Source organism: Helicoverpa zea, chromosome 11 (genome assembly GCF_022581195.2).
Source record: "Helicoverpa zea isolate HzStark_Cry1AcR chromosome 11, ilHelZeax1.1, whole genome shotgun sequence".
Classification (NCBI taxonomy): Eukaryota; Metazoa; Arthropoda; class Insecta; order Lepidoptera; family Noctuidae; genus Helicoverpa; species Helicoverpa zea.
Window position 1 is genome coordinate 11281017 of NC_061462.1, and position 14867 is coordinate 11295883.

The window sequence follows — 14867 nt, forward strand, 5'->3', positions numbered from 1 at the left end:
CGTCGTTAAAAAATATTCAGCGTCGAAAGGCAATATTTTATGATCATTTATAAAATACTCGTTATTTTAGCTTGCTTATGTATCAGTATGAAAAGATTTCATCAGCCAAAGCCTTTGTTTTTCATCCGTTGCAGCTACACCACTAACGTAGTTGACCTCAATAACGGCAAGGGCTATCTCGATATAAGATATCGGGAGATTTCACTCACAACCCATTTGTTGAGAGTCAACGACCTTACTGAACTCATTACTTTTATTTTCATTGATACTCATATTTTAGCTGATACTTGTTTAAATATATAGTTTGTTTATATTTTTGCAAGCACGCAAGGTCAGATTTTCGGATAAGGCATAATATTTTTAAGTTCACTCTTTGACGTAAACTGTTACCTACTGGAGTGTTTTTAATATTGACGTCTAATGGCGTCCGTGACCCGTATGTTTTGCTTGTGCATGTTGCGTGGCAAATACTTTTTATATTTATACCATGCTTGTTCGCTCTTCTTAAACTGTAAGAACTTAGGAAGTCATTTGACTCACAGTGAGACATTAATATTTTACTATAAAGCTGTCTTTGAGATATTAAAATATCGTTTACAGGTATACAGACAGATAAAACACCGAGATGTATAAATATTCACAGCTTATGTTATTATTTTCATAATCATAGTCTTTTTAGGGTGATATCTCACTCCTATGTATCGAATGCCTGAACGCGCATCTATGATACAAAACGTGCATGAATAGACATTTATTGTTACATTTAAACACTGGGAACACATAGTATTATATGATACATTTAACACACATGTGTATTGAGAAGTCATAAGTGTCATTTTACGAAAACCTTACATCGCTTAGAACGTTCATGAACTTCACGTACATTTTCAGCACGACAGACCAAAGTTTTTTCATGATTTTATTTGAGTCACATAAGTAGTTGTATTCGCTAAGATAGACTTAACGCTCGCGAGCACGAACATCGCAGCACTCAACTCGTTCGGGAACTTTTAGTAACATATCACTCATCGTACAAACAATGTACAACTTTTCAATCCCCATTTTCTTTTAAGAAAGTTTTCTTGGTTTACCAGTTAAATGTTTTTGCTCTATAAATCACCATGACTAGTAGAAACTTTACTCTGATTTGCTGCAGACAACTCATAGTTCAAACATTGCATGATTGCTCGTCAATGAATAACAAAACATTACACAGTTTATAAATACGTCATTGCCCTAGCACTTCACGGGTTTTTCCATAAGAAAGTTTCAATACAATAAAACATGTTAGTAACTCCTCTTCTCTTAATTTAATGTTCTGTTCATCACACATGTAGTAGTCCACTATCCACTACGGAGTTCCAACTGCACAAACGTTACGCTTACTGGCTGGTACAGAGATGCCAGCAAGACGTGTTGGCCCACTAGCCATATGTAAAGTTCACATTACGATGACAACACATTAAAAGTGCATGAACTTTAAGCTCACTGTTCATTATGAAGTCCACTGTTCATTAAAGTCAACTGTTGATATAAGGACTTTTTAGACAAGTTGCGTCGATGCGTGTATTTACATCGAGTTTAAATAACTCGATGTAAATACACGCATCAAGTTTTAGTTCGACATATAGTTCACTATTTACTTTGAAAACCATTGTTTATTACATGCACCGATCAGTGCAATGCTCACTGTTCAGTATAGTTCTTTCTAAACGGGCTGCGGCACGGGTACTGTTTCGCGAGGTAAAGGCGGTGGCGAGCGCGGTCATAACAATGAAGCATGACGACTATACTCTCATCAAGTTTTAGATCACTATTCACTGTTATGTAGAATGTTCACCACATAATATAGTCAACTGTTCAGCATATAAAGTCAATCGTTCAGCACATGAAGTCAACAGTTCAGCAATTATAACAGACTTTTCATCACGTTAAGTCAAGTGTTCAGCACTTATAGTTTACTGTTCAGCACATATGGTCCATTGTTCCGCATGTACTCCACTAATTAGCACAAATAGTCCACTGTTCAGAAAACATATTTAACTATTCAGCACATAGTTCATTGATCAGAACACATAGTCCACTGATCAGTACATAATGGTTTACTTTCGCCATAAAGACCACTGTTCAGCACTTACAGCTCACTGTTCAGAACACATAGTTCACTGCTCAGCACATAGTGCACTGATCAACACACATAGTTCACTGTCCATCAATTATTGTTCACTGTTCACCACACATAGTTCACTGCTCAGCACATAGTGCACTGATCAACACACATAGTTCACTGTCCATCAATTATTGTTCACTGTTCACCACACATAGTCAACTATTCAGCACATATAGTCCACTGCTCAGCACATGAGGTCCACTGCTCACCACACTTCGTCCACCGCTGAGCACACCTCGTCCACATTCCCGCACTTGTGTGTGGCGCCGCGCCTACTGGTTGGTGAGGTAGAGGCGGCGGCGGCGGACGCATCAGCGCGGCGAGCGCGGCGGCGACACGGGCTCGCCCGCGTGCCGCATGTGCAGCGCGTGCACGCGGACTATCTCGCACACGATCGACGACTCGATGTCCACGCCTGGGGAACAGTAACGTTTTGTAGTTGGTTTAGTTCATTGGATCTCTAATGATGTCCTAGCTACGTCGACTGTTCTCATGTAAGGAAATCAGCCAACTGCGCAGGACATATTATAGTGCACAACCATTTGCGCAGACACAGGTTCACTCACTATTCCTTCACTCTTATAGTCCGATGGGACGGCAATCCGACACGACCGGAGAGAGATCAGACGCAGGACCAACATTAACGTGCTCTCCGATGCAACTTCCAGGCTCCGGGCTACTTTGTGAAAAGTTTCTAAAACCCACAAAGTTATTTTGGCCCGTCCCGGGAATTGAACCCGAGACCTCGTGCTCAGCAACCGCGCTTGCGACAGCTAGACCAATGAGGCAGTTGACATAGTTGACATTGTTCGAATGTAAATCCCGATCTACATTTAGCCCGTTTCGAACTTCGATACGGCTCCACACTTGGCGTTCGCGCCCTTTCGCGGCCATCGCGCGTTTTCCACGGGCGAAGTGTAGAGCGGGCATAAGGGGAATGTACATAGCTGTCATGGTATGAACATAGTAATGGATGTACTGAATATGATTCGTTCAGGCTGCCTTCAAGAAAACCAGTAGACTTTCTCGGTGGTCACTAAATGGTCTGCAAATGTAACTACACGATTTTTTTTTACCCTGATCACATCGAGGGTTTATGTAGTTTATGTTATTGAACTTGAGTTTGGACAGTATATCATATTTGAAAATTGAAAATAATTAAAATAACCTATTGCCAAACAAGAGTTTTCTGTTCAGCACTTCTAGTAAAATTAGAATTCAAAATGATTTTATTTAACTGGCCTATCACGCATTTTTTAAAATAAAATTGGCCAGTTATTACTGAATCCTCAACATCCTTACCGGCATGAACCTCTTCCCTGGTGAGCACGATCTCCTGCGACACGTCGGGAGACACCAGGATCACGCGGTGGTGCCGGGTTTGCAGCAAGTTAGCCACCACCATCTGGCAACACAGATGACATCAGTTTATATACGACTAATTTTTTATTAATATTAGACAGGAGAGAAAAAACTTAATAGAATCTTCAAGGCTGCTGCAGTGGGGATGTGAGAAATTAATTTAGTGTCTTTAGAGGAAACAATACGATCGACCATATGGTAGCCTTCCTATTCTCTTGTTGTTTGAGTTGGTTAATAAATGATGCGCCCCAAAAAGAGTGGGGTTGATTTCAATTACTGAAGTTTTTGGTCTCGGAGTAGTCTACTACTATCGTAAAAGGACACAGTAGCCATTTTCTGGAAAACTGATGGATTGACAACTTTTTCCTAAATGTACAGCTCACCTTATGCTTATACTTGTCAAGCGCAGCCCTCGCCTTAGGTATGAGCAGGTTCTCATCCGTCTCCAGCTTGAAGGAGACCACATAAGCTTCAGGCACCCACAGGTTGACGAGGGGAGCCAACATCTTGGGCACTAGGTGCAGTTGGATGATGGGAGCTCCGCAAGCTGACTGCATCTTGTGGGTAGGCTGTGGAGACGAGGTATAACGGTGTGATTGTAGAAAGCACATTGTTTTTTTTTATAATGAGGTCTTATCGGTTGTTTGGTATAACGCACGGTTTACACGGTGATTCCGCAAACTATGGCAAGCTTGTCACCTAGTAAAAAATAACTGCTTAAGGTGTTTATCCTATTATGTACTTAAGTACCATGTATGCGCATCGCGCAATGTTAAAATAGAGGAGGTTTATCAGCAAAAGTACCGAGATATTACTATGTTGTCATAAGCCTATAATGCCCCATGACCAGAGGCTTTCCTTTCACCATCTTGAAACATCTGTGTCACCCCGCCATCTTTGACGTGTTTGGTTTTGAATCTGATGCCATTTACAAGGATACATCGTGGTCCTGACACGCAATAGTCAGCCTAGAAAACTACTCACCACTCTATCCTTAGGTATATAGAAGTCGGACACAGCAGCAGCTAGATACAGCATGGCCCTAGCACCAAGGTTGGCCAGACACTCGCAGGCAGCGCGCAGCAGCCAGAAGTACTCGGAGACTGTGGTGAACGACACGTGCAGGATCGCACCCGCTGCGTGAGCTGCCTTGTAGCGGAGGAGAATGGGTGCTAGCACGTCGACGCTGTCTGGTTTCACTGGATAATAGGAATAAGAAAAACTCTTACACAATGCGAATTTAAAGGGGCCTCGACCCCTTATTAGGGTTAGGACTTGATGTTACTTTTGCTTCGTGAGTTTATGATCAAATCTTTGATAGCATTGAATTTTGGAGAAATATTACATATTGATGTTTGAAAAATATTTAAAACTAGCTTCTGCCAGCGACTTCGTCCGCGTTAGAGTCGGACTTTGTGCAAACAGAGGAAGAATAAACACCAGCCCCTCCAATTATCTAAATCTATGCGTACTAATGCGTACCTACTACTACTTTAAGAAATAAAATGTAAACTATTAATATTTTGTATTTAAACACTGCCAAAATAACTAATAGGTACTAACCTATTTTATAAAATAACAACAAAAGAAAGTTAAAAATAAATTATTTAAAACCTAAAAGTCACCCAATAAGGTTGAACACTCTGAACGTCTATTCGCATCAATCGCACCAACAGCCAAATATTGTATGAAGCTCGCGCAGCCACCGCGCCGCGAGTCGCGTCGAGTGCGGCGACCGTTGCACAAAAATGATCCTTATAGCATGATTCAGTATTCACGCGCGATGGCTTATTACCGTTTTTCATGTACAACGTTGGTGTTTCATTACCGATTTATATAATTCTTTTTTTAATGAATAGATAATAGTGTTAATTATTTTTAATAAGTGTGAGTGAGAGTGTTATAAACGTAATAGTAGTCAAATATAATCAGAAAGCTCCGAACTGCTAAGCTTCCGAGAGTTTTACGTGTTATTGTGAGTCAACCATAAAAGATGGACATATGCTGTCATGGAATATTTTTTACATAATTTTATGAAGAACATTTCCGTCATACATGGTTTCTGTGTAGCTGTAACCATTAGGGCAGCACACGCGACGGAAGCTTAAAAAATGGAGTAGCTTCTCCCGTTTTCCCAACATTTACCTTCACTGCTCTGCTCCTATTGATCGTAGCGTGATGAAAAGTATCCTATAACCTGCCCAGGAGTATGAAGAATCATTGTACCAAGTTTCGTTGAAATCCGTCAAGTAGTTTTTGTTTCCATAACGAACATACAGACAGACAGACAGACAAAAATTTTACTGATTGCATTTTTGGCATCAGTATCGATCACTAATCACCCCCTGATAGTTTTTTTGGAAATATATTCAATGTACAGAATTGACCTCTCTACAGATTTATTATAAGTATAATGAAACTGAAAATATCTGCAAGCTTTTTTTATAAGATCAACTAACCTGAAATAGAAGTATTAGGTCCTCGATCCTGGATCTCAAGCATATCCAGCAGCTTCTGTCCAGTGAAGTGCCTCGTGAACGGTTCCAGCGACTTTTGGCGATGCATGAAGATGACCGCATACCCCTGTTCAAGGAAGTACTCGGCAGAAGACGCGCCACGGGTGCCCGCGCTGAAGTTGTCCACGAAACGGACCGTGTTGTGTTCTAAGGGGACTGTTGTACCACCAGACTGGAAGTTATAGACGTTTAGAAGATTAATTGGTAGTCTATAGCGGATTTTATGACTGTAGGCGCCAGCTGTGGTAATGAATGGAAAGTTTTCTGTAAGGCTCGGTCTTCATGTGATGGTGAAGTCCGATGTCAAAGGCAGTTTCATACTCCCAATCACCACATCATCAATGTAAAAAGAAAATACTCCTAAAATATGTCCCCAAACATTTTACTTCTCTTCAAGTTCCAACAAAAAGACCCCAATAGTAACAAGTGCTATGTAAATAATAAATCCGTTTGTCTAGTGAACTGAGCATCACTTTATTCGCCATGATAGTCGCGCCAGCCTCCTGGGAACACTTGACTGCGGCTGAGCACGCAACAAGTTCGCGCCATAATGTGTTCGCGACAAAATGGCTGTTTGTTCTTTATTTGAATAATTTATGATAGTCGAATGTTTTTGCATGCAACGTGTCTATGAAATATGTAGGCTGTATATCATGTTGTTATCGTGGGCCTTGTGAAATGCCGGTGAATTGGTGTTAAGGGATTCTTGGTGCAGGTTTTCTTAGGAGTTTTATTGATTAGATCACACTCCAAATTCCTCACAGATCATTACATATTACACAAACAGTTTTTCTCTCAAACGAAAAAGATAGATTATTTTATCATTACAGACGGCAACCTAGTTGAAGCTAGAACTAGACTAGTCCAGACCTTCAACCATGACATATACTCCTAACATTAGAGGGAGCCTCGGAGCATCGCCTGATCTTTATTGCCAGAATCTCGCGACAACGTCATTAGCCTGAAGGTCAGGGCCTTGCGCATCCACCTTGCCTAATTACTTAATTGCATGTTCCCACAATATTCCTTTGGTAAAAATATAGGTACTAGAAGAGAAAATTATTGGTAGATTTTCGCGTTTAGTTGTTTGTATTTTATACTAGCCGTTTTTCCGCGGTTTCACCGGGGAACTAAATGCCGGTACCGCGATCAAATATGGCCTATGTTTCTCGGGAAGAGTGTAGCTTTCAACAGAGAAAGAATTTTTCAAATCGGTCCAGTAGTTTTGGAGCCTTCAGGGTACAAACAAAAAAAAGTTTCCTCTCTAGTATACTACTACTGATTGCTGACGGGTAAAGAAAGGTGTGAAAATGTGTCAAAATACGCCTATAAGCAGGTATGTAAACATCTGCAAAGTTAAGGGCATTGTAGATAACAGCCAGAGACGCAGTGTTCGTGTGTAGGTATAAGGTCGTAATGTAAAACCATAAACTCGGCCGAATTCCACTGAAAATTACGGCGCCATTAGGTCATTTCAACATGCCATAACATGGACCTTTTTAGGCTGTAGTCATAACATGTAGTATTAAGTAATTTGATAGACGAGAAACAACAATTACGGAAAAGTACATATATGTATTCTTAATTTCGAAATAGTTAAGTAACTTAAATAATGAAAAAGCTTTTGCTGTCTTTCTATTGCATTACAGAGATATTTTATAAGCAGGCCGCCGCATCTGCATAATAATAAAATTAACCTACTTTTAGTGAGAAAACGCGAACGCGATAATTACTCCTAGCCAATGCCTAGGAACATCGTAAATAACTCTATTAAAACTCTAGGTAGACATTTTATTTGTGGCGAAACACATTCCATATGGAATTACCATTTTTATTAGTGTCAAGGGCATGAGTTTTCAACATGTATACAAATATGAGCATGAACTCAGGTAGACCCGATTAAAGTATGAACTTTCATCAAGCTTGCTGGGATATTTTTTCTCGCTTCTTCTTCTTCTTTCCAGCCACGGTGAAATTGAGGAAACTTTGAAGATAATGTATTCATAGAAAATGTGAAATTGTGTGTTGAAAATAAGAAAACATTCACTTAGTTGCTGTCTTTTTGTGATTTTTGACTTGATCAATAAACGATTTTGACTTTAATGTGTGACTTTATAAAATTGTTCAGTACTTACGGTAACAAGAACAATTTTGTTGCCATACTGGTCATGCCGCTCACAGAACTCCTTCAGCAGAGAGCGGTTGTCCTCGAAGTCTGGTGGGGGCAGGTGCACCGCGAAGAATTCCTCCCATGTACTGCTCGCCATTTTGGAGATTCACTGGTGTGGTTTCTCAAACTGCAGGGTTATGATATGTTGAGTGAGTTTCAGTTTTATAGCAAATTACTATCAAACTAACTTAAACACTGAGCGAAAAAAAGATGACACTGTTTCATACATGTTGCCGTAGTCTAATATACATTATGATTGTGTGTCAAAATGTTACATGTGCCAAAATATAGTTAATTGTCAAGTTTGTATTTATATAGAAGGTATGTAACATAAGAGAACATAATATTGAAAACTACTACTGAAACGAACTATTTGCATATAGCAATATATCCTTAAAGTCACCTGATACCAAAAGTTAATATTATATTTAGTTAAATACAATAAAGTAGATTCAATTGCATTTGATCTACATAACAGAACTTCATGGAGGTATTACTGCATGTTGAACGAGTCTATGGTAATGAGATTACCTAAAGGAGAAGGGAATGGCTCCATAGGTTCCTGGGCCCAGGTGTTAACTGAATCAAAGTAGCCTTATTTGTAAGAGGATATAATAACAAGGCTTCACTAAAAATTTGGTGAATTTTGGCTACCCAGAAACCAAGTTATCTGAATTATAGTAAAAGTTAGGTTATATTATAACATTGTATTTTTTATGTAATTTGCGAAATACTTCTGAATCACTTCGGTTGTGTAATGGTTTTATGCATGAAGCATGTGAAAGCCTAACCTGTTAGATCTTCGAGACATCACCCTACGCAGCGGCAACCGGCGCGTGCCCTGGACTTTGGCCGCGTTTCCACTGACGCGGAGCTGGGCGGAGAGGAGCGGAGAAGAGCGGTGAAAAGTGGTCAGTGTTTCCACTGAAGCGGAGCTGGGCGGAGAGGAGCGCAGCTGAGCGGAGAGGAGCGATGAAGAGCGGTGAGTGGTCAGTGAGCGGAGCAGAGCGGAGTGGAGCATGCTTTTGGAATCGCGCATTTTTACAGACACACTGCACGCGAGTCACGCACCGCCCCGCTCCGCACCGCTCCGTACCGCCCCGCTGTCCTCCGCTCTGCACCCCAATGCTCGCTGTCCTCCGCTCTGCACCGCCTCGATGTATGAATATTCGCTCAGCTCTGCTCCACCCCGCTCGTACTGTTTCCATTGAAGCGGAGCGGAGATTTCAAGCATAATCATTGGTCAATTTGTGCACCGCTAAGCTCCTCTCCGCCCAGCTCCGCGTCAGTGGAAACGCGGCCTTTCGCTATAGTCGAAGACAAGTTTCTACTTGCAATTTCCTGTAACCTATAAGCAGCAGGAACCAACCTTTTAAAAACTAAAAAAGGGAGAAGGAAGTAAAATAAAACACCAATATACTTAATAATTAAACATGTATTATCATTCATCTTCAATTATTATTAGAATGTCATCTAAAAATTGTGCAGGGGGTACGATATTTTCTTGGAATCTTGCCCAACTGAGATACCATATAATGCACATTACATGGGCACAGCAGCCTACAGTTCTTCTACCTACAATACAATTACAATAATATGATAATATTGAATCTCGTCCTCTTCGACAGCTATCAACTAAAATATAAACAAAATATGTTTTGCGACTTATATGGCGGGATTGTATTCGGCCTCGCAATAACCAAGAAGTATTTGAAGCTGACAGCTGTCGAAGAAGGCTGCTGCTTACCTCCCTGCACACTTCTATTATAAACCCATCATTTCCCCGCAAATGTTCACCAAAATAGGACCGTGCCTGCTTTAATTGATATGTACCTAAGCATACAAGAATTAATTCATCATATGACAACTGGGGAAAATCATTTAAATTATCATTATGAATAGTTATTGTTTCAAAATCAGCCCTACGTCTATTATATTGGTTGTTAACAATAAAATCACCTAATATGTTATGTCTATTCATATTTAAATTAATCTGATTAATGATAGCCCCACAGTCTATTCTATCGGTTATGGGAGGGTGAAACCTATTTATGAGAGCAGCAGCCACCTTAAAATCTCTTATTAAACTTCTTGAGGCTGTATTAAAATAACATTGCCTGAATAATTTGAAATCTCTTTTAAACCTACCGTTCACAATCTCAACGACCCAACGGCAAATGGTGACTGCCCTCGATTTGTTTGCGTCAAGTGTTGACAGCTGTGTTTCACCCTGCGCCAAAGTAGCAGGCACGTATGTCCTATATCCACATTGGTTTAACAAAGGTAATGAATCTCGGAAACCCCTATCCAGTATAAATACATCACCATTTTGGAAAAAATCCTGGAGTGGGTTTCCACTTAAAAATTCATGTCTCATTATATCTGAGTCTGACGTGGTAGCTGGATAGGGGCCCAAAACATCAATGATGTAACCATCTGTGCACACCATTAAAAAAGGTTTGGTTAAGTTCCTATATTTATGCAAACTGTATGTTTTTTTTTGATATAAATAATTAGAGCTTTTTTCAATATAACAGTAAGTTCCATCAAATATAGCGATGGGCCTAGAATCTCCTTCAAATAAAGCACTAGGAATGGCTAAGTTCCTTTCTTTTATTTGTTCTCTAGTGATGTGTTCTAAACCTAAGTGCCGAGGCACAAAATGTTCAGTTAATATGTCACGGGCTTGACACAGCCACTTGGCTAAAGTTTTCTTAGATGTTTTAAATAATGTTGCTAATCTTTCATTTGAGTCCCCACTTCTTAATTTGATAAGATAGGCTGCTAAAACTGAAGAACTATTACGAATTTCTATCAATTGTGGAACCTCATCAAATAATTGACGGAACTGAACTTTAGTAAACCCGATCCAGGTATGCACAACATGGTCGTCCATATTATCAATATTTTCAAAATTCAAAAACCTTTCTTTTGGGGTTTCTTTTAGTGTAAACATATCTTGGATATGTCTTGCAGTAAATGTTTGTAAATAATTACTCCTTAAACTATCAAGGAAGTCCCATGCCTCAATTACTAAATGTATATCACAAAGTCGATTATTTTGTGGTACATAATATTTATGCTCATTAAGCAACATTTTTCTCGTTGCTAGAGGAACTCTATATCGTTCAGTTCTCTGGCAACCTTCTATGAAGCACCGTCGCTCTGTTTCAACTGCCCGCATATAATCTGGCAATACAATTGTTGGTTCAGGGTGCTGTTGTACTGGTTCCACAATTGGGGCACTTGGTGAATGTAGTTCCACTGAGGGTTCATGCACATCATCATTACCTTGGTTTTGTTCTGGTTGAATGGAAACATTCTCAGGTTCGTGTAGAATGTTGTCATGATTTTCATCCAATTGTCCAACAGAAACACCAACTGATGATTGGGCTGGCGGTGGGTTACTTTGTGAGGAAGTCGAAGGACCTGTACTCATATGAACAGCAGCTCTGTCTGCTAATATCCAACAGGAATGGCATATACGACTTGCCTCGTCCACCTTCAAAAAAATAAAAATTCACTATTATACTATAATACAGTAGTCCAGATAGTAATAAAAAAAAATAACCCTAACCTAACCTGTGTCGGGTGCCCTTGTCTTTCAGTTAAGTGTTTTATTTTTATGATTTAGTGCTAGTTTTAAATCATGTTAGCTTTACAAATAAATGTTTTATTATTTTAACTAGCTGAACCTCACGGTTTCACTAGCATCTTTGTTTACTGCTCCGCTGCTATTGGATGTAGCGTAATGTTATGTAACCATTCTCAATAAATAGGCTATCTAACAGACAAGATTTTTTAAAGTCGGACTAGTAGATTCTGAGATTAGTGCGTTGAACGCACCAAACAAACTCTTTCACTTTATAATATTAGTATAGATATAGTTTAAATAATTTAAAATATAATACTAAACTATCTTACCGTTTGTGGTAGAATCCACTCTCTAATCACATTATATATCGCAGATTCACGAGCAGAATCATTACGAAGAAGGTGGTTGAACCGCCGGGCTAAGAGTGAACGACCACAGCGGAGACATACGCTTGAATGGCCAACTTGGGTTGGTGCATCAATCGCACGTCTTCCAAGAACCACATCTTGGGCCAAGTCCCAACATGCTTGGCATACAACGTTCTCACTGGTTACCTGAAATAACATAACCATTTAAATCTTGTTCAACCCCTAGTGCATGTTCAATAATGTCGATGTCACAACCGAGACCGAAATTGATTTATCGGGACTCGAGGGTGACCTTCACTTTTTTTATAAGAGAAATGATCAAACTCCACATTCCACAGATTAAAATATATGTCTATTTAAAGGCACACAGCGGGCGCGGCGCGGCGGGACGGGACGGCGACGCGACGCTGAGCAGTTGTAATGTACTAGATACTATGGACGACTTCACACAGAGCGATAGTTACCGTCGCGACGAGCGGGACGGCTCTGTGTGAAGTCGTAGTCGTCTAGATACTATGGACGACTTCACACAGAGCCGCCCCGCTCGACGCGACGGTAACTGTCGCTCTAGTACATTACAACTGCTCAGCGTCGCGTCGCCGTCCCGTCCCGCCGCGCCACGCCCGCTGTGTGAATAGACCATTACAACTGCTCAGCGTCGCGTCGCCGTCCCGTCCCGCCGCGCCGCGCCCGCTGTGTGCAGAGACCTTAAGCTAACTAATTGACTATTGATCTAATATAATACTGTCCAATAAACCGATAGATATGAAGTTAAAATGGCTTGCTAAAAGCACGATTTGAATATGTAAAAAATGGGTAAAAACTTACAGGCTGAGATGCACGCCACTGACGAATAACTGTTAAAATCGCCTCATCCTCCAAGACTTTTCTTCCAATAGAATTACTGCGACCAAGCGCAATCGTACAATTCATACAGCGATCCATGTCGTCGATATCCAATCGATAGGCGTAACAGTTGTCCAAAATCGAGAGCCAGGTAATTCAGAGTAGCAAGATCCGTCGAAAAGCCAAGGTCGTGGGTTTAAATAGTAAAACCAGGAAAATATGTGCGCACTCAGAATGAAAGAAAACAAACGAGTGCATCTGTCAGTCAGTGACAGACGCATGCCACCAACAAGTGTTGCCGGAATAAAAATACAGTAGATTACTAGTAATTCAGGCATTTCAGGCATTATTTAATCGATTATTTAGTCTTATTATCTTAATTTAAGTTTTCTCTCTTCCTGGGTAGAATCCTGGTACCATATTTTGTGATTTTATTTAAAAAAATGTAACGGTTTTTTTAATACATATTTCAGGTAGTTAACTGCTGGGCCCAGAAGTCCCCTTCTCCTTTAAAATGGATCAGTGGACACTTGATATGGCTGGTTAAGCTTAGCTCTTGTAGGATTTCATGTTAGTCAAACAATTGTTTTTGTTGTATGGAAATGTAGCGATTACCTCATATTCAAATTAGGAACTGTAGTATTCTTTTATTTTTACTTTTTGTTATGTATTTTGAATTGGGAACAATTTACTTACTTTTATTTATACTGTAAAATAGTTAACCTTTAAAATAAAACCTTTAAAATCATGTTAACCTGTAAAATAGTTGACTTTTAAATGAAGAATGTTATGTTCTATTTAACATTTTAAAAATGTTTACCAAGAAAATAAGTAGTACTTCTACATTTGGTTCGGCATTAATTAAAGGCAAACAATCTTGATAGGACTGTTTACAATGATTAAATTTAAAGTTTTATGGCCTTACTACAAAAACTTTAACCACTGTTTTACACTTGTCTAAAAAAAATGTGGCTCCAAAATGAACCATATGTCAACGTCATAATTTGACATTTTTTTAAACAAGTCTTAAACTGACGTTAAAAAGTTTTTGTGGTAAGACGGTTAGTGTTAAATATAGTTTTTTAGCTGTACCTAATTTATTTTTAGACTGATTTGACTACAGTTAAATACCTATTAAACTCATAGAGTAGGAAATGTTATTTCCAAAAAATAAATCACCAACTGTGTGTAATAAATAAAGTAATGAAGTCAGCCAGATCTTATCTTCTTTATCAATAGAATCAGACCACTATGAATAATGAATCTGGGAAAGCTGATAAGATCTAATGAGCCCCAATAAAAACGCTTAAATACTGTATCAACACATAATTTGCTTTAACTGATCCTTATCTTCAATCTGTTATTTGTTTGATTTTCTACTCACCGTTAATAAGCGCGATTTAATCCAAAATGTTGTACAATATAGTACGTACGTGCGATACCTCTAGTTGCTCCAAACGGAATGAAGGAGATAAATTAAACACTTTTATGTTCGTCGGCGGCCGCCAATGAATGTTTATACGGCCGACACCGTTAACCTCTAAGACATCTTATACTGATTAACGAGCGCTAACCAATATTTACTAGCTCGGTTTATAGAAAAATCAATGCGACAGAGCACCCTATCGCGTCGACGTTACAAGGACGAGTCTAACACACATTTACAAGTAATTGTCACCTTTATAAGCAGCTCAGTGTCCTTGGACGTTGCTCTGCGGGGTACAGCCGCCGCCCGCGATCGATGTTTTTAATTTAGAGGTATTTCACTTTCAACTGATAGAAATCTTTATCACGACTTTTTGATAACTGAAAGTGACAAGCACACTGGACGCGTTTACGA

At 39.6% G+C, this 14867-nt stretch overlaps 2 protein-coding genes across 4 annotated transcripts; both read right to left on the reverse strand.

The window, feature by feature from the left end:
* Positions 1-628: 628 nt before the first annotated feature.
* LOC124634269 (phosphopantothenate--cysteine ligase) lies at positions 629-14862 on the reverse strand. Of its 3 annotated transcripts, XR_006984838.1 has the most exons (8): positions 14706-14862; positions 8184-8345; positions 5992-6220; positions 4517-4731; positions 3916-4101; positions 3473-3575; positions 1619-2585; positions 629-1573 (listed from the first exon to the last, which is right to left on the reverse strand). XR_006984838.1 is itself a non-coding variant. In XM_047169739.1 (7 exons), the coding sequence occupies exons 2-7, from the start codon at positions 8313-8315 to the stop codon at positions 2482-2484; spliced, it is 969 nt and encodes a 322-aa protein (XP_047025695.1). In that variant the 5' UTR covers positions 8316-8345; positions 14706-14862; the 3' UTR covers positions 629-2481. The 3 variants fall into 3 exon arrangements, 2 of the variants coding, with proteins under 2 accessions (XP_047025695.1, XP_047025696.1); XM_047169739.1 differs by having other exon boundaries at positions 629-2585; XM_047169740.1 differs by lacking the exon at positions 14706-14862 and adding an exon at positions 14412-14663 and having other exon boundaries at positions 629-2585.
* Positions 9636-13649, reverse strand: LOC124634267. The gene is made up of 3 exons (XM_047169737.1): positions 13010-13649; positions 12143-12367; positions 9636-11720 (listed from the first exon to the last, which is right to left on the reverse strand). The coding sequence occupies exons 1-3, from the start codon at positions 13124-13126 to the stop codon at positions 9660-9662; spliced, it is 2403 nt and encodes an 800-aa protein (XP_047025693.1). The 5' UTR covers positions 13127-13649; the 3' UTR covers positions 9636-9659.
* Positions 14863-14867: the final 5 nt, after the last annotated feature.